This window comes from Berghia stephanieae, chromosome 2 (assembly GCF_034508935.2).
Source record: "Berghia stephanieae isolate SIO BIC M18660-M18661 chromosome 2, UCSD_Bste_1.3, whole genome shotgun sequence".
NCBI classification, from domain to species: Eukaryota; Metazoa; Mollusca; class Gastropoda; order Nudibranchia; family Aeolidiidae; genus Berghia; species Berghia stephanieae.
In genome coordinates this window covers 45636131-45661678 of record NC_088361.1, presented here as the reverse complement: position 1 = coordinate 45661678, position 25548 = coordinate 45636131, and the positions used below count along the sequence as shown (strand labels likewise).

Genomic DNA, 25548 nt, shown 5'->3' with positions numbered 1-25548 from the left:
GGTTTAAATGTACTGGCATAGTAGTCTTTTGCATCGCTTGCGCCACAAACAAATCGCAAAATATCACTGATTTGCATTGCAGCCGCAAAATCTGCAATATTTTTTTTGTGCAAATTTTCAAGATTTTGCAAAGAAAAAAAACAAAAAAACAAAACAATAATAATCATTTTTAAAAGGGCAAAAAAAGAAATGAAAAAAAAAACAAACAATAATAATAATTTTTTTTAAAAGGCAAAAAACACAGACACACACAAACAAAACATGAATTAAAAATTTATTTGATAGCTTGTGTAGAACAAAAGAATGTGAAAGTGAAAGATAATTAATCAAGAGTAGTTTCTTTTTTACTATCCCATTTTCTTCTTTTTTACTGGTGCTGATATGACCCTACATTTGTTACAAGCGCCGTGAAACCCTTGAAAACAAATACTTTTCCCTTTCATGAAATTAAGTATGGGTTTTCAGGACAATTAACCGCAAATTTTTGCAAATTTTGCTGTTTTTAGCTTGCAAAATTTTGGATTTGATTTTCAAAATTTGGGAATTTTTTTTGCAAAAAAATGCCATTTCCGAATGTAGTCAGTCAGCCAGCTGTTTAGCTGTGTATGATGTCGATGATATTTTAGTTGTAACAAAGTAATGTGATACAAGGTAGAAATCATTTTTTTTTTCGTAGTTTTGTTGTGTTAATTTAAAGAACACATTTTCTTTTTATTATGATTTGATTTTCATAACTTATGACGTAATATAGCTCAACTTTCTTTATTCACAGGTTCAAGATGCCTACTCTTTCTATGGTTCAAAAGCAGAAGAATTATCAAGAAAGACTGAAAACTGATGGGCATTACGACATTGTTTAGGAAAAAGATAGGCAACAAAAGCTGGAGTCTCAAAGAAAACTTGAAAGTGATTGGAAAGAACACTTAAAAGAAATAACAGGATTTTTCAAGGGAAATGAAAAAAAAAAAAAAAAGAAAAGCTGATCAATCTACAACTCAAACTCAAATGAAAGTGAACCAAGCACGCCTAAATCCACATCTGCCTCATATTTCAGCACAAGACAGGACTTAGGGAAGGAAAGAAAAATACTTAATTCAACTTCGGTGTCTACAATCCTCAAAAAAATGTTTTAAAATTAAATGGCGCCTGTAATGATGAGGGCATGGAAATGGGCTTTCAAGATGAAAAAAAATAATTTTATTGAAAATTTCTATTTGGACAAAAAAAAAAGATTTCATAATTGTGAAAGAGGAAAAAAGAGTAAGGACGAAAATTTTAAAAAGTTTCCTGTAAACAACTCCGAAAAAGATGCTGTAGATTGTTAGTGAATTTCATCCAGGAATCAAAATTGGCTTAAGCTTATTTTGCTCCCTCAGAACATCAGAATGTACTTCTAAGAGAAATCCCACAATTGTAGCAATCAAGGATAAAATAGTCCAAATGAAATTTTTGAAGATCTTACTCAGATCTTATAACTGGCCTTCTGGTCAAGTGCAGATGAGAAATAGATTGACTGACAATACATTTTCTATCGCCCAGTTTGTTGACGGGCATGGCCTATTGATAATTCCTAAGCTTGAGGAATCAAAATGAAATACAAAATAAAAATTAAGCTTAAAAAATAAGTACCAAAAGAATGTGTCTATAGTATGAAAAAAGCCAGGCTATTTGTGTGCTATATAATAAATATCAGTGTGACAATTTATATTATTTAAGTTATTTATCTGCTTCATGGAATCGAGCTATCATTTGAATTATTATTTGAAAATATTCCTTTTATCAGTTGAGGAGTATCGGTTAAAGGACGTCTATTTATATATTCACTAATTCGAATTGTGATGATCACAGTAAAATATTCAGACTTATTCCCATTTTTAAAAAACAAACAAAAATTTCGTTGCCGCAAAATATCCTGAATATTTATTGCATAGGATCACATCATGGTTCCCACACCCATTCTTTTTTTTTTTTAATTCAAGGTTTTTTCAACGTTATTTTCATGGTTTTCAAGGTTGTGCACGGCATACCTTAAATCCGCAAAGCTTACCGATAAAGTCCAAGGTAAAGTCTGGGGGTTAAATTGGGTCCTCATAACGTCTAATGCCTATATCCAAGTATACATTGTCACTGTCCATTGCCTACCACTCCACACACTTCATGATTCAAAATTTTAAGTTTCACAGAAAAAGATACTTATCAACACTAAAACACTATGTATATAAAATAAAAGTCCACCCAAAACGATCTCAATGTCAATCAGTCAAGGATTTGCATCTCTCCTCAATGTAAGAAGTGATTTTTTTTGATGTCACACTTGATATCCTTTTTCTTTTTTGGCGTTTCCTCAGCAAGGAGATAAGTCTATTAACTTTTCTGCTGCCTCAGATGTCTCTTCATGTTCCTTTTTTAAAAATTGCAAGAGATTCGTTTCCAAGAGCTTTCTTCTCTTTTTCAATTCCTGAATATCATCATCCATATTCTTCCTTTTCAAAGCCTTCCTCACTTGTTCCTCTTCTTTCATCCACTCTTCAAGGCGATTAAAGTACTTTTGTTTTCTCCTCGCTGGGCTGAAAACATTAGATTTTTGTCAACCAGAACTTTGCTGAGGACTCTAACAAAATTGATGCGATCCTTTTATCATTTATGACCCTCTTGGCATTTTTCAAATCTAAAAAATAAATTTCCCGTTTTTTTTTTTTTTTAAGGTTTTGGACAAATCAAACATGTTTTTCCCAGTTTTCAAGGCCTTGAAAAACAAAATCTAAATTCCCGGTTTTTCCCAGTTTTCCAGGTTGCGTAGGAACCCTGTATGATTGAAAATAAAATTTTTGATTGATTTCAGATCATACTAACATCAAACGGAACAGGAACCAAAGATGGCAGTATATCTGTGAAATTTTGTTCCCCAGCTTGTTTTTATGGGGGAAAAAGGGCCATGGATTGTAACAAATTGTGCCAGAAACCCTAGAGAGCTGTTAATAGAAAATATTTCTTGCACATGGAATGAGTAAACAAGGCAATACCATTTTTTTGTGACTGAATAAACCCAACCATAAAATTTTGCTCCTGTTTTGTGCTGTGTTCAATGAATGATTTAATGTCTCAATAAATGTATAATTGTACGCTTTTCATGGTTTGGAGACTTAAGACTAAGAATGTCTCCAATCATATTTGATGAGATTTCCCTGAAAACCAGGGGTAGGTCACGCTGGCATCATTTTAGTCACTTAGGAAAAGTCTCTAGCCCTTTATATCATTTTACGAAGTGACAATTTCTCCGAACGCTCTGGGAAATAAACCTGAACCCTATTTCTCCAAACAGTTTCCGGTTTCCGTTCTCAAAGATATTTTGGTTACCCATTTGTGAGAGTTCGGCGACATCTTTCATCATTCAGCCATTTCTACAGAGACGGGAGGAAGCGTGTTCTAGAGCTAGATAATACCTCCCAAAATAAACTTTTTTTTTTAACAAGAAAGAGAAAATTGAAGAATGAAAAAAGAAATTAAAATGAAAACTGAAACAAAAAAAGAAAAGAAAAATAATTTTTGTGCTGGACGGCTGGCAATTTGCAATCTCTCCTCTGTTTATTCTTAACAACAAAAAATAACAAACAAAAAGACCATAAATAAAGATGAAGAAAAAAAACTGGGAGACTCGACTTAAAGGCTATTCAGATTGAATGTCATAATCTTATTTTACAGAGCATTCGGGAAAATATAGTTCAGAATTATTTTGCTGAACATTCGAGAATTTGAATTAGAATTAGAGTTAAGTTTATTTCCTGAGTGTTTGGAGAAATAGGCCATCATTTTATTCTGAAAAAACTTAAAATTCATTTTGCAATGATACCCTATTTGTCCACTTTTAATGATTTTGAATTTTGACCAAATTTCCCAGGAAAAAGTAAATAGCAAAATCTGGCTTGTGGAATCAGCCAACAACACGATGTCCAAATAAAATCAGGACAAAAATAAACAATTTAAGTCTTAATGAAGGTACTAGGGTGTTTATTTTTTCTTAGGGTTAGTTGAGGGAATATTTGGGTTGTTTCCCTTACGGGGAGCTTTCGGAAGGCCTCCCACTATCCCTTCGCCTTCAACTTCATCAATACGTACAAAAACCTTATTATTGTATTGTTAGGCTCTTTCCGCACTAGGATCAAAACTGTCCCAGGATGAATTTGTCCTGTCCCACTGGAGAAAACTTCTATTCAAAAGGGGTACCGCACTAGGACAGGACTGTCCCAGGACACACCTCGCGTATCGCTTGCGCGGCACAAATGCATTATCAAAATAAAAATAATAATAAATCTTTACTGTCCTCAAAAAAGTGGCAATTTGTCATTTGGTTACACATTTATAACAATACAATATTGACATAGACACACTCACACAGATGCACACAAGTAACATCGTAGTCATCGAAATAAAAAAATAAAAAACTGCCATCAACAACAACAACATCATCATCATCATCACAACAACCTTCCTAATATTTTCGTTACAATCCTTCACTTTCACCATTCCCCTATAACACCATCACCATCTTCATAATACTCCATATTATATTATTTCCTGTAACAAGCTATGAGAGGGAAAGCCTGTGGTCCTCCTCACTCACAGACTACTGTGTTATCTATGTCCTCACTCTCTCTCTCTCTCTCTCTCTCTCTCTCTCTCTCTCTCTCTCTCTCTCTCTCTCTCTCTCTCTCTCTCTCTCTCTCTATCTATCTATCTATCTATATCTCTCTCTGTTCTTTGACGCTTATATGTCAGAAATAGTAATAACTTCATATTATATACATAACATGCAATTTTGTTATAGTAAAGTTACATAAAATGAGATAATGCGATTTGCACATCAAATTTCCTCCCTCTTACATTTCTAATGGTAAGAATCTTGTCCTTTCTCCCCCCCCCCCCCCCCCCCCTCTCCTCTCTATCTCTCTCTCTCTCTCCCTATCGCTCATCCTTCTTATCTATCTTCTCTGTATGTAAGGAATAACTATCGATGCTGTGAGTTTGTCCAAAATGCTCACAACACCCGCCAGCAGGACACAATGCACAAAACCACATGCAATCCCAAATGCCCAAAGTCCGACCGCTAGAATTCAGTGAGAACCATTCATAAAAAGCGATCGGCGATAAACAACTATAAGGAGCTGAGTTACTTCAATTTTGTTTCTCCCATATGAAACTAAGCTACAGATATTAATATTATTACTATATACTCTAAATATATTTTGAGTCCTAATCATACTCTCTTATGTCATAATAACATGAGTGCAACACACATACACACACTCACACACACGCATGAACATAAGCACACCAATAAACAATTTCCCCTTGTTCACTCTCTCTCTCTCTCTCTCTCTCTCTCTCTCTCTCTCTCTCTCTCTCTCTCTCTCTCTCTCTCCCCCCCCCCCCCTCTCTCTCTCTATCTTTCTCTCTTACACACACAAAAACAAACACGTGCGTACACACACACACATACACAAACGCACAGATTTCCTGCCATCCTGCTCTTTCACATTTGTTTAAAGAAGTGAGATATATATATATATATATATATATATATATATATATATATATATATATATATATATATATATATATATATATATATATTATGCAATAAAGTTACAGTAAAGTTGCATATAATGAGATTCCCAAATCAAATTTACATTTTAGATTATTATTTGGGTGCCATTTGTCTTGAACACTATTAAATATTATCAACACATCCACAGAAACGTACACACAAATTCATAAAGCTCCAGCGCACTCTCTCTCTCTCTCTCTCTCTCTCTCTCTCTCTCTCTCTCTCTCTCTCTCTCTCTCTCTCTCTCTCTCTCTCTCTCTCTCTCTCTCTCTCAATAAAGATGTATTATTATTAAAAGGATGAAATGGAGGTTGCATATTTCTGTGCTTTACTACATAGAAAAAAAGACAAATGGAAAGAGGAAATAATATTGGGTGCATCCTTTAATGACCCAAAGATTGCTCAAGGGTCAAATCCATAGACTATGGTGATCTCCGATCTTATCCTAAAATGTTTTTCTTGGAATCACCTCACTATACCCAGGTGCAAATGAGTACCAGTTCGCTGATTAAATTAATCTTTGACAGACTAGCGTCCTTTCATGAGGATAATAGAGGGTCTGCATGGCTCGTCGGTACGGTCTTTGCTTCGTACTCGAAAGGCACCAGGTTAGATCACTGCGCTGTGTGGCCTTTAGCAAGTCACCTCGCCCTAGCTCAATTTGCGACACTGCACTGCGGCTAACGCCTGGGTTATACCTCGCCCTAGCTCAATTTGCGGCGCTGCATTATGGCTGACGTCTGGGTTATTCCAGTCTTCCCTTGGAATAGACCCTCTAGAAAAATTTCCCCTATGGGATGAATAAAGGGAATTCTATTTTTTTAAATTTTAAACTTTTATGTGTCTGCTCAACGCTACAGAAACATGGATAAGTTCCGGATTTATAAGCTTAGGAGGCAGGATGGCTGAATAGTTAGCGCGTTGTACTCTGGACTCAGAGGTTCTGTGTTCGATTCCGACCAAAGCCAATTTGTACTTTCCAAGAGCAAGAAAATTTACTCCGACCACTCACTCCATTCAGGTGTAAAAGGGTACCTGTCAAGCTGGGATAGTAATCTGCGATAGACTAGCGTCCTGTTCAAAGGTTTTCAAACAAATACGTTAATTGTCCGCTTCACACTTTTGAAACCGGGATAACTCCTGCACCATTGGCTACAAGGCTTTAAAGGACTTAATTTGTCTAACAATGAGCCCAAGTGGCTCAGAAGGACTTACTTTAAAAAATATTTTCATTGAGAATTCCCGAAATAAATAACGATAAAGATAATTGATCCCACAAGTTACCGAATAGATGCGCGACTGGTTTTAGACACGTTACTGCTGTGTCACAAAGTGTGACACTTCTTAAATTATGTTTTTAAACATACGTTATTTAATTGCCGAAAATGTTTATATTGCTATGCATTCTGTCTACGTGGTTTCATCACATAGAATTATTTTTTGAATTGTTCTTGCTTTTTTTATATTCAGAATTGAAATAAAAATAAATAAATTATAACTGTGAAATTGAATGTAAGCTTCAGTTTAATATACGAAAACATAAAATGGACGTCAGGTTTCCCCTTCATCAACAAAACAGGATGAATGAAACACTACAGACGAATGAGATAATGTGGTAGTGGCGTTGTTAAGATGCATAAACAAAAACATTGATGGGCAGGAAATGGTATGCTACTTTGTGAGGAAGCACGAATTAAAATAGAGCAATAGAAATTTATTAAAAAAGGTGCCTAATTCATTAAGTCAAAAGAGGGGAGGCGGGGAGGAACTGTGTAAAATGCAGTTTAGAAAATGAAATAAAATAAAGTGTGGACTATTGTTGGAAAATAAATACAATGGAATTGGAAATAAATACAAAATATAAGGGATGCAGTATTAATATATTAGTGGCATTAGCAGCAGCAGAAGCAACAGTAGAAATAGTAGTAGTAGTAGTAGTAGTAGTAGTAGTAGTAGTAGTAGTAGTAGTGGTAGTAGTAGTAGTGGTAGTAGTAGTAGTAGTAGTAGTAGTAGTAGTAGTAGTAGTAGTAGTAGTAGTAGTAGTAGTAGTAGTAGGGATGCAGAAAATAAAGACAGGCATTGCAACTTTGACACGGCGCCGCCAAGTCTGGGACTTTTTTTGTCCTAGTGCGGAAGGCTGCTATATGTTTCTACTATCACAAACGATATTAACACGGCACTGGGACAGTCCTGTCCCGTTGATTTTGTAGCATCTCACAACGGCTTGGGACACAACGGGACTGTTTTGTCCCGTCCCAATAGGTGCGGTAGGTTTCTCTAAATTATATATGTTACAGATTTGGGACAGGACTGTGCACTTTTGCCTTTAACTTCATCAATACGTACTCTGATAACTCCAAGGATAGAGAAAGTGTTGACAATAAAGGCTTGAACTCTGCACGAAATTTGACATCGGGCGTGATCATATTATTTCCTTATTAATTACCCTCGTTTAAATGATATATTTTCTCCGATTTGAACACAGATTTTGGACATGACCATAACAATTTTAAATTTTATCACAAGAAATTGAAACCAGTGTTTGGTTATTGGTTATTCGATCGACGCTCGAGCGCCAAGCCACGAATAATCTTCCGAGGAAATATCCGCAACGAGTGAATCGAGCAAGCGGGGCTAGACGAGCGAGCGGAGTGAAAACGAGTCTTTCGAATCATTTGAAACGATTCCAATTCAGATGCCGCCCGAAGCAAATCACCAACGTTTGAACACAGATTCGAGCAATGCTGGGTTATTTTTTATTCGTCCGTGTCACGCGTGTGTGACAAGAGTTTATGCACACACTATTTCTATGACACACACACACACACACACACACACACACACACACATCTATCAATCAACATATTTTATATTCAGGGAGAGGGGACGGGATTCATACACAGGGAGTAGGAATAATTCTAAGCAAGTTTGCCCAGAAGTCACTGAGAGGATGGGAACAACACGGAGAAAGGATCATCATGGCGTCCTTTACAACACGGAGTAAGAAAATCAGCATGAACATTGTACAGATCTATGCTCCAACAAATGATGCAACAGATGAGGACAAAGATACATTTTATAGTCTGCTACAACAAGTCATTGACAAGTTGCCAAGGAAAGACATCAACATATTGATGGGAGATGCTAATGCAAAAGTGGGACAGGATAACGTAGGTTATGAAGGTTTCATGGGACGTCATGGCATGGGAGAAATGAACGATAATGGTGAGAGATTTGCAAATTTCTGTGCATTCAACAGTTTGGTAATTGGAGGATCAGTGTTCCCCATAAGAGGATCCACAAAGCAACTTGGGTCTCACCGGATGGTGTGACAGAGAATCAGATTGATCATTTTTGTATCTCTCGAAGATTCAGACGTTCATTGGAAGATGTGACGGTACGGAGAGGGGCAGATGTTGGATCAGACCACCACCTGCTATTGGCAAAGCTTAAGCTCCGACTCAGAAAACATGGGACCAGATCACATACAAGAAGAAAATTCGAGGTGAATGCACTTGATGGGTAAAAGAATGAGGAATTCAAACTACAATTGAGTAATAGATTCCAACCGCTTACTGAGCTCGAGGAGGACATAGATGTAGAGTCACATTGGGCAAAGATCAAGGAAGTCTACATAACAACTTGCCACGAGGTATTGGGGGTAAAGAAATCGGAACATAAAGAATGGGTAAGTCCAACCACCTTGGACCTTATTGAAAAGAGGAGAACTAGGAAGGAACAAGTGAACGCAAGCCGAACAAGGGCTTCAAGACTGGATGCACAAGAGCAGTATCGAGCCATAGCTAAGGAAGTCAAAAGATCTGTGAAGAAAGACAAGGAAGCATTCATGAACAGACTTGCAGAGAAAGCAGAAGCAGCAGCGACAGGAGGACACATGAGGATCCTTTATCAAACTACCAAGACACTTGCTGGAAAATATGGGAAACCAGAGGTATCAGTCAAAGACAAAGATGGGAAAACTATTTTTGGAAAAGAGGCTCAATCCGAACGATGGAGGGAACATTTCAACTGCCTTCTGAACAGACCACAACCAGACAACCAGCCAGAAATTTTGCCTGCAAGGAATGAGTTACCAATTAGCTGTGATCCACCATCGATAGCAGAGATTGTGGGTGCCATTAACAACATGAAAAGGGGGAAAGCTGCTCGACCAGACCAGATTCCACCGGAGGCTCTAAAAGTTGATGCTGAAAGAAATGCTGAGGTCCTGCACCCACTGTTTGAGAGAATCTGGAATGACGGGATATTCCCAAAGGATTTGAAGGAAGTACATCTTATCAAGCTTCCAAAGAAAGGGGACCTCAGCAATTGTAATAATTATCGAGGTATCACTCTTCTTTCTATCACAGGAAAGATTTTCAACCGTATTATTCTAGAGAGAATTAAGAATGCAACACATGCTAAACTGTGGGACGAACAGGCAGGTTTTCGGAAAAACCGTTCAACCACCGACCAGATTGCCTCTCTGCGAGTCATAGTGGAACAGTCTATAGAATGGAACTCCCCTCTTATTGTCAACTTTCTGGATTACGAGAAGGCTTTCGACAGTATTGACAGAGCAACATTGTGGAAAATTCTGGCACATTATGGACTCCCTGAAAAGATAGTAAACCTCATTAAGGAAATGTATGAAGGATCAAGTTGCAGGGTTGTACATGAAGATCAGCCTACTGACAGCTTTGAAATTAAGACTGGTGTCAAGCAGGGATGCTTGCTCTCACCATTCCTGTTCATCCTTGCCATTGATTGGCTAATGAAAGAAACCTCCAAAGGGCGAAGAAATGGGATACAGTGGACCCCCTGGACACAGTTGGATGATCTGGATTTTGCAGATGATCTGGCTCTTTTGTCCCACACCAGGAACAGATGCAAGCAAAAACCACAATTATAAACAGCCTCTCGGAATCAATTGGTCTAAGAATTCACCCTGCAAAGTCAAAGGTCTTGAGGATAGGTACGCGTCAAAGGGAGCAGATCAAAGTAAAATATCAGGAACTCGAAGATATAGACACTTTCTGCTATCTCGGAAGTTTTATTGACAAGGATGGAGGCACGGAAGCAGAGGTGAAAGCACGAATAGGAAAGGCACAGGCTGCATTCACATCTTTGAACAGAGTTTGGAGAACTAAAGATATCTCCCTTCGACTAAAGCTAAGACTTTTCAACTCAAATGTGAAGTCTGTCCTACTGTATGGATGTGAAACTTGGAACGCATCACAGGCATGTATAGATAGAATGCGCTTGGCCAAGGAGTTCACAACATTGCCATCCGGAAGTATAACGGACCAACACACAAACTCTGTGTAACCATGAGCTTTTATAGTCTGGTTAATACAGTTTAGTGAGAACAACTCACAAACGCGGATGGCAAAAACAATAACAAAGGCCTGAGTGACGTCATCTTCGAACTATCTATAAGGAGGGTACAGATTTTTGTAAACAGGTGCATGCGTAAGCTACTCAGAATAAAATGGATGGATAGAATAAAAAATGGAGAAGTATGGAAAAGAACACAGCAGAAACCAGTGGGAGAGGAAATAGGAAGAAGACGATGGAGGTGGATTGGACACACGCTTAGAAAGAATGATTCCACTATAACAAAGAAAGTATTGGACTGGAACCCCCAGGGCAGAAGATCAAGGGGAAGGCCACGAGGAACATGGAGAAGAATTAAAGAAGCTGATATACAGAGAAGTGGTAAGACCTGGAATGAGATTAAAAAGATAGCTCAGGACAGAGAAGGATGGAAACTGTTTGTCTGTGGCCTATACCCTGACCTAGGGTGAAAAAGGCAATGATGATGATGATGATGACACAAATGAAAACCAGATAGACGTCTAGGAGTTCTGTCGGGTAGTTTGGGAGGCTACGTACAACAAGGATAAAAGGTTAAACCGTGGCCTTCGTAAAGTTATGGCCTGATACTGACCAAAAAAATGACGTCAAAATGCCAGTCTTTTGCCACAAAATCGTGAGTTGTATTCAATAGTTCAATCAATGAAATAACTTGTTTCCATGAGCTCTACTAACAACTCACTAGGTCGTGGATAGTTCATACGGTAGAGTCAAGATTTCCCCGGCCAGACGAAGTTGTCTCGTACCACTAGGTCGCTAGTTCGAGCCCCATCGCCGTTTTTATTTTTATTCTCTGTTATCGTCTGGCACTTTCCTACTCACTTAATTTCTTGTACAGTTATGTCAAACAACAACAACAACAACAACAATAATAATAATAATAATAATAATAATAATAATAATAATAATAATAATAATAATAATAATAATAATAATAATGGTAGTAGTAGTTAGTAGTAGTAGTAGTAGTAGTAGTAGTAGCAGTAGTAGTAGTAGTAGTAGTAGTAGTAGTAGTAGTAGTAGTAGTAGTAGTAGTAGTAGTAGTAGTAGTAGTAGTAGTAGTAGTAGAAATAACAATAAATAATAATAATAATAATAATAATAATAATAATAATAATAATAATAATAATAATAATAATAATAATAATAATAATAATAATTGTTTTGTTTGTTTTTAAGGGTTTTAGGCGCCTGCAACACATTAAGATCATATCAGCGCCAGTAAAAAGGAAGAAAATGGGATAGTAATAAGTTCTAGAATTACAATTAAAGCAAACAAGAATAAGTAAGACAAAGGAGAATTGGGTCGAAAAGGGAACAGATGTAGATTCAAAGAGCAAACCATCGAAGTAGGTTAGTTTGAGATCATCTAAAAGTCCTATCCAGTCACAAGCACAGGTCCCCACTGAGAGGAACACACTAAAATGTTTACAAATCATATATAATATGTAAACAAAACATAATACATTACATAACAGAGAGATGATTTACAAGGAAAAAAATATGATCTCCCAAAACTAACTATACATTTGACTGTTTCCCTCTCACCAAGGGTATCCAGCCAGGGCCAGGACAAAACCAAGTAATCTCATTCCCAGGCAAAGACAGAAAGCAAGTTGGAAAATAGATATAGGGGGATAGAAAACGCAGTAAGTACCTCCCTGCCCACTATGGGAGGTCAGGAACCCCACACAGAATAATAATAATAACAACAACAACAACAATAATAATAATAATAATAATAATAATAATAATAATAATAATAATAATAATAATAATAATAATAATAATAATAATAATATTAATAATAATAATAATAATAATGTCTTCTGTCGTGACGGCCTGACGAGGAGAGAAAGAGAGTATGAGAGAGTGATTCCACACCAACCCTGAATGGTTAATATGAATATCAATAAAACCACAAGAATATCACAAATTAGATGGTATTAAAATCCAGACGTAATGTCACATAAAAATCACTCAAATCACGTAAACGTAAGAGCCAGGCGTGTTACACATCATATGACACATGCCCCAACACACAAGACAATAAGCGTAAAGAAAAGCAACGCCGGTTATAATATTATAGAACACGCTTTATTCTCTTTTTCTCATCAGAAACAGGAAAAAAGTGAATGAAGTGACTTGCACGGAAGCAAGAAACAATCAGTTCAAATTCAACATGAAAAATGTACAAACGATGCAAAATCCAACAGCATGGTATTTACATATATTTTACAAGGCATTAAACATTTGGTATAAAACGGATATCTTCTACAATGAGAAGGGTTTGTACAGTTTTTTTTTAAAAAACATAACATAAACGAAAGATTATAGAGGTCATGTTATACCGTGAATATATCTTCTTTACCTTAACACAGAGATGAGCTAAAAATTAGGACAATGTAAATAAATTGAACTTTGTATTAGGTGAAAATGGTTAGCATCTTTAAAATATATTCATTAAATATCATCTTTTCATTTTTAAAAATCTTCTATTGAAAAAAAAATCAATAACATTTCATTCCAAGTCAAAATCCCACCACAATGTTGTTTGGTTTGATGTTTGTAGGGGTTTGTTTTTTGTTTGTTTTAGGGGTTTTACGGTGCTTGCGACACTTAGTATAAGGTCATTTCAGCGCCAGTAAAATGGAAGATGAGAGCGGAAAAGTTATAGATCTGAAGTTAAAAGTAACTAAGAAAAAGTAAGACAAAGGGAACTGGACTGCTTCAAAGAGGGAAAAGAAAGTAAGACAAAGGGAACTGGACTGCTTCAAAGAGGGAAAAGAAAGACAAAGGGAACTGGACTTGGTCAAGTAGGGAACAAAAGATTCCATACGTAGTCCATCAATGTGTCTATTTTGACCTGAATGTCCCAGTCAGTAACAAGCAAAGCATCCCGCTATGAAGGATACACTCAAATGTTTAAATTTTCAAAACTAAAAACTATAACAGAAAGATGATTTACAGGGGTGGGGGGAATTATCATCTCTTTTTTTTTTTAAAGGGAACATACATTCGACTGCCTTCCTCGCAGATAAGGATCCCAGCCATGACCAGGAAAAAATCCAGAGCAATCTCAATCCAGAACAAAGGCGGAGAGAACATGGAAAAGAAAAACAGACAAGTTGGATAGGAGACACAGCGAGTGACCTCCTGCCCATCGTGGGAGATCAGAAGACGCCACCCAAGGGATAGAAGACACATCAAAAGATCTCCTGCTCACCGTGGGAGGTCAGAAGACTCCGCCTAGCACACATCACAATGTAATAACTGGTTATTCGCCCTAACCCACTAAAAAGTTAACAGAGAAACGAACACAGTATTCATTCACCCCACACTATACGCCCATAGTATACACAATAACAGCTATTCATACCCCGCCCATTCACATACATACACACACACACAATATATATATATATATATATATATATATATATATATATATATATATATATATATATATATATATATATATATATATATATATATATATATATATATATATATATATATATATAGAGAGAGAGAGAGAGAGAGAGAGAGAGAGAGAGAGAGAGAGACTTACATCATCATGACCCAAATCGTGTTAGAGTAATACATGTATTTCAACAAGACACGTGCCAGCCAACATGCACATATATTAAGGTCTGACAACCAAACGTAATAATGGGCCTGTTTTGCAACGTACACAATAAGTCGCGTTGGTCTAATAGTCTGTATTTCCATTGTGACAATGAGACCATATCAATTTAGATAATCAGACCTGCAAATAAGTACACCAGAGTTCCAATGCACAAGGCTGATATTAATTTGGATTTGTTTGTTTTTAAGAGTTTTACGGCGCTTGCAACACATGACGGCCATATCAGCGCCAGTAAAAAAAGAAGAAAATGGAATAGTCAAAATTCTAGATTTACAAGCAAAACATCAAAGAAATAGTAAGACAAAGGGGAATTGGTTCACATAGTGAATAGATGAAGATTCCAAGAGCTTACCATCAATTTACTTAGTTTGAGATCACCTACAAGTCTCATCCAGACACCTGGACAGGATCCCACTAATAGGAACACACTCAAATGTTTACAGAATACATAACTAACAATCCATAACAGAGAGATGATTGACAAGGAAAAAATATGATCTCCCAAAACTAAAACTGTACATTTGACTGTTTCCCTTCCAGTCAGGGACGCCGGCCAGGGCTAAGACAAAACTAAGCAATCCCATTCCAAGACAAAGAGAGAAAGCAATTCAGAAAACAGATACAGGGGAAAGAAGACACAGCGTGACCTCGTCCACCATGTATTTGGATTGGGTATTTGCCCAAAATGAATTTGCTGATTATATATCAGTACCATCATAGTATACGCTCGAAATCATCATCTCTATAGCCGAGAAATTAAAAGTTTCAAATTCGTCACGTGACATGAAGAAACCCAATTTGATCACAATCAATCTCTGTTTGTTTTTAAGGGTTTTCAACACACCTAAAAGTCTCACTTTGACACCAGAACTTGAACCTGATCCCACTAAGAGGAATACACTCAAATGTTTACAAGACAAAAAATAGAACTATCATTACATAACAGAGAGATGATTTACAAGGGAAAAATATATCACCACCCAAAACTAACAATGTACATTTGACTGCTTCCCTCTAATCAAGGATCCCAGCAAGCGCCAGGACAAAATCAAGCAACCCCATACCAAAACAAAGACAGAGCAACTCAGAAAACAGATATAGGGGGAATAGAAGACATAACATGTAGATCAAAAGACCCCACCCAAAACTCAATATTTTTGTAGTTTTATCGACCTATAAAACAATGATCGCTGAAAGATCTTCAAAATAATGTCCATATAATATTTTGTTTTTGTTTTTAAGGGTTTTTGCAACACATAAGGTTATAAGTTATATCAGCGCCAGTCAAAAGGAAGAAAATGGGATAGTAAACAGTTCTATAATTACAATTAAGGCACCCAAGAAAAGGTAATACAAAGGGGAGTTGGTTCAAATAGGAAACAGATGTAGGTTCCAAGAGCACACTATCAGTGTACTTAGTTTGAGATCACCTAAGAGTCTCACCCACACACCAGCACAGATTCCTACTAAGAGGAATACACTCAACTGTTTACAAATCATAATATAATGTGTTTAAACAAAACATAATGCATTGAATAACAGAGAAATGATCAAGAAAAAAAATATTATATCCCAAAACTAACTGTATACTTTTGAACGTTTCCCTCTCAGCCATGGCATCCTGCCAGGACCAGGAGAAAACCCAGTATTCTCATTCCAAGACAAAGACAGAAAGCAAGTTGGAAAACAGATATAAGGGGACAGAAGACACAGTAAGTACCTCCCTGTCCATATGGGAAGTCAGGAACCCCACCTAGCCATATATAATACACTTGCCACCCATGACAGGGTCAAACCATGCATGAACCATACCCTAAGGAATCACGTCTTCTTATTCAATAACAAGTTAACGATTACATTCCCAACCTACAACGGTTAATGAACAACGTGGAAGAAAACTAGGATCTGTCCTCAGATTCAGAGAGACACGAGTCTTAGGACAGATCTTCATTTTCTTCCATGCCGTTCGTCAGTCGCTGTAGGTTGGGAACGTAATCGTTTACATACTAATATCGTACCAACAAGGACGCCACAACAAAACGCTGCGATGCTGAATGAAAACACATCAAATGAGGACTGGCTGTTCACAGACAAATGTTCCAAATGGATTTTCCAGAATGGAAGAACAATTTGGTCATAAAAACCAATTGGTCCTATTTTGTATTTTAAAAGAAACAAAATTCTACATAAAAAAACCTTTTGGCAATTTCATCAAACTGTTTGAAAGTGATAAATATAACAGTGATAACATCCGTCAATAACAACATCCACGAAAGCGGCCTCTCTTATCATTTGAGTATTTGTTTGCTTTGCTTTTAAGGGCTTTTCGGTGGTTGCAAAAGTGTTAAGTCATTTCAGTGCCAGTAAAAAAAAAAAAAAAAAAAAGGGGGGGGGAGGGAAGATGACAATTTTGGTCATATCAGCGCCAGTAAAACGGATGAAAATTGGACACTAAGAGCATTCTAGATGTACAATTAAAAGGGCTTAAGGAAACAGTAAGATGAAGGGGGATAGAACAAATAGGGAACAGATGTAAATTCCAAGAGTACACTATCCATGTACTTAGTTTGAAATTACCTAAATTAATGTTTCACCCAGGGACCAGCACAAGATCCCACTAAGAGGAATACGCTCAAATGTTAACAAATCATAACTTAAAAATAAATAAAAAGATAACAGAGAGATGATTTACAAGAAAAAAAATGTCATCTCCCAAAACTATAACAATACATTCAACTGTTTCCTTCCCAGCCAAGGACTCCGGCCCGGGTCAGGACAAAACTTAGTCATCTCAAGCCAACACAAAGACAGAAAGCAATTGGAAAACAGATACAGGAGGATAGAAGACACAACAAGTACCTCCCAGCCCACGACAGGAGGTCGGGAACCCCACCCAGTATCTGAAGTTAAAAAGGACTGGTTCCAATATTCTGGTTCTAGAGTTTCCACGAGACGACCATCAAATGCCAATTCTGGCATTCCCTAAAAGTCACGTCCAGACACAAGCAAAGGGTCACACTCACATTAAATCTATTTAAAGGTGACAGCATCATATCACAGAGATAATTTTTCAAGAAAAAAATGTAATTCTTTAAAACAAACCAAAAAAAGTAAGATATGAAAGCTTTAACAAAGGAAATCTGTCAAAGTCAACATTAAGTAATCAAATTCCAGGACAAAAGTTAAGTTTTAAAAAGTTGAACAGCGCTTTTGAAGCCATAAAAATTCATATAGATATACACACCATGATTTGTTATACTTATATATATATATTTGTTTGTTTGTTTGTTTTTAAGGGTCTTAAGGCGCTTTCAACACATTAAGGTCGTATCAGCTCCAGTAAAATGAAAGAAATTGGAATAGTAAACAGTTCTAGAATTACAACTAAAGCACCCAAGAAAAGGGAAGACAAAGGGGAATTGGTTCAAATAGGAAACAGATGTAGATTCCAAGAGCACACTATCAAAGTACTTAGTTTGATCCCCTAAAAGTCTCATCCAGAACAAGCACAGGTCCCTACTAAGAGGAGTACACTCAAATGTTTACAAATCATACACAATATGTAAACAAACATAATACAATGAATAACATAGAGGTGATTTCCAAGGAAAAAATTACCATCTCCCAAAACTATCTATACATTTGACTGTTTTCCCTCTCAGCAAGGGCATCCGGCCAGGTCCAGGACAATACCAAGTAAACTCATTCCAAAACTAAGACAGAAAGTATGTAGGAAAACAGATATAGGGGGATAGAAGACACAGTAAGTACCTACCTGCCCACCATGGGAGGTCAAGAACCCCACCCAAATATATATATATATATATATATTCATGATATCATTAAAAACAGATGAGAGCTGAGAAGAGAGGAGTTGTGTTTTGTTGTTTGTTGCTTTAGGTCTCTTCCAACACAATTGAGGTTATATGAGAGACCGCTGAAACAAAGAAACAAGCAATCTAACAAAAATAGTACAAATGTAAATCAAAATCATAACCTAAAGATATCATAAGCTAAATTATAAATAACCAAGAACAAACAGGCAGAAGATTTACAGAAAAAAAAATATCCCCTGTCAAAAATACAATCACAAACCAAAGAAGCAGGATAGGCTAGTAAAGAGAAGAAACGACATCACTATCGGATCGTACACCCGTGCGAACATCATAGGTATATGATTCAAGGGTGATGCTCCCATCCAACCACCCGCGTTGTGTTTAAATCTAACCTTTGAACTATGCGACCACAACTCATCCACAATACTCTGAAAACGTGTCCTTCAAATATCCATCCATTAAAATGATCCTCATCTTGGCACACACTCCCAAACCTGGTACATCATACCTATCTACTTTTTGTTTGACTGAGAAATAACTTTTAAAAGAAAGTGGAGTTACATTTTTAACAACTAAACCAACCGAATACCAATGATAAACGATAAAGAAGATAAGATTTCTTAAGCAATCAACCAAATTCCTTTCACAGCCAGATTTTAAAGAAAAATGTAATGTCAACAAACTAGGTTGATGACAAAAATTACAAAGTAAAAAATTGTTTAAAAATAATTGATAAAACAGAAAAAAATAAATTCAAGGAAAGTAAGTATTCGGCAGACTACAGACTACTGTCTTAATTAATTATTTGAAATCAGTTAAATTAACTTTAGAAAAAAAAAACGCAAAAAAAATCCACATGGTTTTCATCATAATCGAATAAATTGTAAATCCATGAACAAACTTAAAGCATCATTAATAATAAAATCAAAAAAGAAAAAAAGAAAACTAAACATATAATAATTAAAAGTATGTGGAAGTAAGAACTGGATCAAAATCACCTGAGACAATGATATATTGTTAAAATAGCCCCAAGCAGTATAAGCTCTTCACCAAAAACAAGATTTACAGATAGTGTCTGATATTAACTCTCTCGAGTTCACGTGAATGGAAAATCAATCAAATTTGTTTGATTTTCAATCCTGGTGAACTCGTGACAGTTAATATAGTCTCTCATAGAGTTGATTTGGGGGAGGGGGGTGGAAATACAATTCCTCTTGGAAAAAATATACAAACGATAAAAACCAAAAAAATACACTCTTATAAACCAACTTCTTCCCCCACAAGGACAGAAAGACTTTGAGATTAGTGGATAGAAGCAACTTAAAGCAGCCCCCACCTAACGGCAATAGATGGCATCGCTATAACAACTTCAATAACAATAAAATGCAGATTTGAAATAGCTGGCTTTACTTAATTTAATTGGAACTAAGCAACCAACCTTGAATCAAAACTCGAAATCTGATCTTCAACAAAAGGCAAAACAACCTTTATATCTTTATAGTCCACGCCACCTTTAAGCACAGTCACCAGGAGGCTTAGGCTTGCTGCCGTAATGCAGAGGCGTGCTTGAGTTCGGAGTAGATATATACCAAAGACTTCTATGAATTAAATTTAAATGTCATGAGTCATTTTCCGTTGTTGGTTAGTGTACCTGTGTATAGCCTGTAAGTTGTAAGTGCCCGTGCGTATGTGTGTTTGGGTATGTGTGCATGCTCCTGCCTTTCACCCCATCACTCGCCTTTCTTCAATCTCCTTTTCTCACACCTACAGCTGTGATTGATGACTCGTTTGTTCAAAGGGCCTTGAAAGGCAATGGATAACAATTAACATTCAGAATTAGACACGGTCTTGTAATGAAGTGTGCCCGAAGCTGAAGTTACTGTACTTAAATGCGTGTAGTTTATTTATAGTACAAAATTCTGTAAGAGACACTTAGCATGCTTTAGTCCAAACCGTGCTTAAAGATGGCATGGTCTGTTTTATGTCAGTGGAGATAAATGAAAAAAAAAATCCTCCCAAAAATATAGTCAATGATAATTTAGAAGTAAAAATAAAAGCCTGCCTTGCATATCACAAAGTAACTAGCAGGGATACCCTTTGGTTGTAACAATATTATTTAAGAACAACATGAGCTTCACAAAAAGTTAAACTGAAGTTTCCCTTGATTGAAACAGACACACACTCATACACGCAATTAAAAAAAGAACAAAATAACTGAAAGAGTCCATCACATTTGGGTAACACCTAAAAGCGCTTGTAATTCAGCAGAAACGACCCTTGCTTGAGATTAATATTAATTTCATATTCCATACACTGCATAGGATCTGAATTGTAAGTGCAGAAAGGTTACAGTGAATTGTTCATTGTTGGTCATTAAACTATCAAAGCTAAACAATTGGTTGATAACAACATTTTGTATTTTTTTTTTTAATTTTAAAATAAATAAACAAATAAACAAAAGAAAAACAAAGAGAATCTCCATTCATGTGTGATGTGAGGACCAAAATAAATTTGTGAAATATAGGAAATAAACAAAGAAAGTCGTGACGTCACACCTTCTACTTTTCTGGTTCCAAAATCCTTGGAAGTGTGTATGTGACCAGTCCCTCAGAGGAAAAATATTGAATATGTAACACTGAATCCTAAGATGGCATAACTATTTTTGCAGCAGGATCTATTGGCAGATTTTAAGAATTTTTTTACGGAGCATAAAAGGGCGAGGATGGATGATCTTTATTGACCACCAGTATATTTTTAGACTAGAAAATAAAATGCCATCACTCTGAAACCAGAAGATGAATTACATAAGGTATGTATTCAGTCCCCTGGAAGAGAGGTTTTACACTTCCAATGAGATAGGAACCAGTATTTTGACATCACATTTTTCTTCTCTCCTCGACAACAATGAATGCCAGAAGTCTTTTGCTCAGTTTGAATCTAATCTAGAATATTGCCATGACTAACACCATTGGCCAGTTTCATCCTCTGAGCTGCCTGCGTGGCCTGTTTGATTGCCAACTTGTACGGTCCCTTCTTCTTTTTGTTGTAGCGAATTTTAAAATCCTCTAGAAACGGGAATAAATCACAGCAATGCACATGGGACATGGTATTTGACCCAAACCATGCGACGTCTGCTAGTTGATTGACAATGATGTTGTTGTCTCGTCTGGTGACTGTGATGCTGGAAACTCTGCCCGGCCACCACGGGAAACCTTGAATTTTACCCCAAACAATGTCACCAACGTGAACTTTTCTCCCTCCTTCAAGGAGACACTCTGAGACGCTTTGAGTTTGAATTTTAAGCATGAGGGGTTTTGACAAGTTTTTGTCATCCTCATCCTGAGTCATCGGAGTAAAAAGGTTTTCCAACTGGTGCTCGTCTTCCTCCGATTCACCGCTGATATCGCTGAAACGGGACTCCAACCCGCTGGAGTGAGACTGACTGTCTTCTGAAATGGATACAATTCCACCATTTTCAGCTAACATGAGCAAGTCTGTGGGCTGATGGGACAGTGATCCTGTACGATTTCGTAAGGGGTAGTCTTTGATTAATGGAGAATTGGTAGAAAACTGAACATTGGGAGAGGCATTGATTACTCTCCCAGGAGAGGCATTTTTTCTCCGATGGGGTGAATTAGCATTAGGAATCAAAAGACTGGGAGATGTTTTTATAAGATATCGAGGAGACTGGTCGTCAAATTGAGTAATGGTAGATGATGCATGAGGTGGTGGGGGAGGGGGGAGAGAAGGATGAGAAACAGATGAAGAGAGAGGGTGACTAAAATCCACCCTGGACAATCCCTGATCTTGCTTCCACGTATACAAAAGTCTAGGCCGGCTATTATCAAAGTCCTGGCTATTGTTATGAGAATTGTTCAAAGAATTTGGCAGATCAACCGTAGAATCATTCCGTTGTGACTCATTGTCACTGTCACTGTCACTGATATCCACAACATCGATGAAGCAGTCTCCTACCTTTATCTGTTTCTGTTGTAGTGGACTGTTTGCTTGTCTGAAACTTGCGTGCAGTCCTGATTGATTAAAGTGACTCTCTGCATCATCCATCATGTCATCAGCAGTCTCTTCCACCTTAAACGTAACATTATTGTTATCAACACATCTGTTTAAATGGACAACATTTGGTTTGTGACTAATGACGTCTATATTACAAGTTTCTCTACTAACATTGCCAGCTTCTTCTCCAACAGTAACATAATTATTTGTTTTTGGAATACACGTTTTAACGTCGTATGCCTCTCTAGATATATGTACAGTTTTGTTTTCTCCATGAAATGTTTTCATGTTGTTAGTTTCTGTACAACCCATATTAGTATTGTCGGTTTCTCTGTTAAAAGATGAATAACCGTAGTCCATTCCTCTACCAAAACATAGCATATCCACGGTGTTTGCGTCTCCACTATAAAATTCCTTTGCATCATTAAATTCTACCCTAAATTCATCTGTACTGTTGGTTTCTCCATTATTTATACTTAAATTACTCTGTTCTTGTTTGAAAGAATTCATATTTTCCAACCCCTGGTTCAATATATTCCAAGATTTGTGGTTTGTTTCTTTAGTGCATTCATCAGCGACGTTTGATCGGTGACTAAATATGCTGGTACTATCTAATGTACGGTATGTCCTTGATTCACTTAACACAGGATTATATGCGTTTCCATCCGCAATTGGCTCTGGACTTTGATGGCGATGTCTATGTTTCTTTTTATGCTTTTTCAAAGACTTTATTAAGGTTTGGTCCCCATTTGGTAATATATTATCTAAGGCATTAGTATCTGATCGATGTCGATCTTTTGCTTTTTTAGCAGACTTTTTAGCTTTTTTATGGATTTGTGAGTCGTCAATGCTATTAGAATTAGTTTTATCTACTTCTGATATGTCACGACTTAATAAAGAACCTTCAGAGTTGGGAAGGCGTGGGGGTATTTTCAAGATGGCCCCTCCTTTAATAGATATTTTTATCGCAGGTGATGGCCTTGATGATTGTTCATTATTAGAAATCTTAATTTTTTTCCCTAATTTTAAAGATAAAGGATCTGGCAGGTCGTTTTTCGCCACACCATTGAGCTGGACGTTGACTTCATGGTTTATACTACTCTCTGATAACAAAGATCTTCTGCTGGCACGAATTCTGTTTGTTGTGTTTGTTAATGATTCAACACTGCTCTCAAAATTGGATTTGTTGGTGTTTGAGGGTTCATTTTCAGCTGCTCCTACGTTTCCGCTACGCTTTTGATCTTTTCCCAAAGACAAACGTGTTGACTTGTGCTTTATATCTTCCAACAATACCATAGGTGTTTGTGTTCCACCCTTTCTCTTTGCAGGACGTGGGGAAATGTGAGAGACAGTTCCATTGACCCGGGGTCGCAATCTTGAATCAGATGTGGCAGTTGTGAATGAATTTGTAGTTTTGGTCTGGTTTGATACTATATTTGATGAGTTACTACGAGTCTTTCTACCCTCGTGTATGGCACTTTTACAATTTGAACACAAAGTCTGACGGGGTCGTAATCTTATGTCACGTATAGTTTTGGTACGAGGAGCAATAGGTTTCATCTCCACCACTGTTAATTCAGGGGTGGGCGTGGGATTGACTAGGAAGGGATCATGGTTGTAGGAAAATCTATGTGTCGATGCTGAAATTTCAGGAGTCTGAGGATTATTTTTGACATCTGATGCAGTTTCTTCTGAAGAGCAAATTTTAGTAGGTGAAAGTAATTCAGTTTTCTGAGCTGATTTGCCAGAATCAATAGGAGGATGCGACTTCAAAAATGGGAAACTGAATGGAAAAAATCTGAAATGGAAAAAGAAAAGAAAAAGAATCAAAACCCTTGATCCAATGATTAAGTCAAAAACTTCATTGGTGACAAATGGAAGACTTCTTGCCTCAATTCTCGATTCTAAAAATTGCTTGTTTTACTTTCTGAGGATAAAAATAATCCAAAGGAGTCATGAACTAACAATTTTTGGACAGAGACAACACTGTTATCGGCCAGTTACTCATTTTACACCTGAGTATGGTGAGAGAATGTGAGTAAAAAGTCTTTTCGAAGGACTCAACTATGCGCCGAGTGAGGCTCAAGCCCAGGACCTTCCAATCCGAAAGCGAGTATCATACCACAGGACAACATAACCGCACTCAGATGTTTACACTTACATATCTTTATACATTCAAAACAAAACCATACCAGTAATTCACAGTTTTTAACAAAATTAAAAGAGATGAGTTATAAGCAAAAAAAATATTTCCAAAAATTACAACTCTATCCATACCTCCCAACAAGGACTTTGGCCAGGGCCAGGACAAAACCAAAATAATCTCATTCCAAGTTAAAAAGCAAGTAGTGTAGTGCGGCTATGTGGTCTTGTGGTATGACACTCGCTTTCAGATCGGAAGGTCCTGGTTGAGTCCTTTGAGAAGGCTCTTTACTCACATTCTCTCACCATACTCAGATGTAGAATGAGTACCAGGCCATTAATAGCGTTGTCTCTGTCCGAAAATAATGTAATATCGCCTAACAGGCATCATGTCCAATCCTAAATGTTAAATGTTGCTGTTGGCCCTGGACCCCTTGTGCTTTGAGCACGTTTAGTGGATACTACTCTATATAAAAGCTCAATTTGTTTTTTTTTTTTTTTTTTTAAGTAGGAAAACAGATATAGGGGGAGAGAAGACACAGCAAGTGACCTGTCTGCCCACTATGGGAGGTCAACAAAAAAAACACACCCAGATGATAATGATGATGATGTTGATGATATGGTGGGAGTGATAGTAATGATGATGATATGGTGTTGTGATAGTAATGATGATGATATGGTGGTAGTGATAGTAATGATGGTGATATGGTGGTGATGATAGTAATGATAATGATAGGCGATGGTAATGATGATGATATGGTGTTAGTGATAGTAATGATGATGATATGGTGGTGGTGATAGTAATGATGATGATATGGTGGTGGTGATAGAAAAAATGATGATGTGGTGGTAGTGATAGTAATGATGATGATATGGTGATGTGATAGTAATGATGATATGGTGGTGGTGATAGAAATGATGATGAT

The 25548-nt window shown here is 36.9% G+C and overlaps 2 protein-coding genes across 2 annotated transcripts in view; both read right to left on the bottom strand.

Annotated features, from left to right (window-relative positions):
* Window positions 1-8222, bottom strand: part of LOC144964983 (E3 ubiquitin-protein ligase E3D-like) — a 26372-nt gene extending 18150 nt beyond the window's left edge. The window contains exon 1 of the mRNA XM_078899803.1: window positions 7952-8222. Within this exon, the coding sequence (XP_078755929.1) occupies window positions 7952-8031 (80 nt within the window). The 5' untranslated portion in view covers window positions 8032-8222. The remainder of the gene's footprint in view (window positions 1-7951) is intronic.
* Window positions 8223-14488: 6266 nt separating this feature from the next.
* Window positions 14489-25548, bottom strand: part of LOC144964980 (uncharacterized) — a 31641-nt gene continuing 20581 nt past the window's right edge. The window contains exon 2 of the mRNA XM_078899799.1: window positions 14489-24278. Coding sequence (XP_078755925.1) covers window positions 21404-24278 — 2875 coding nt within the window. The 3' untranslated portion in view covers window positions 14489-21403. The remainder of the gene's footprint in view (window positions 24279-25548) is intronic.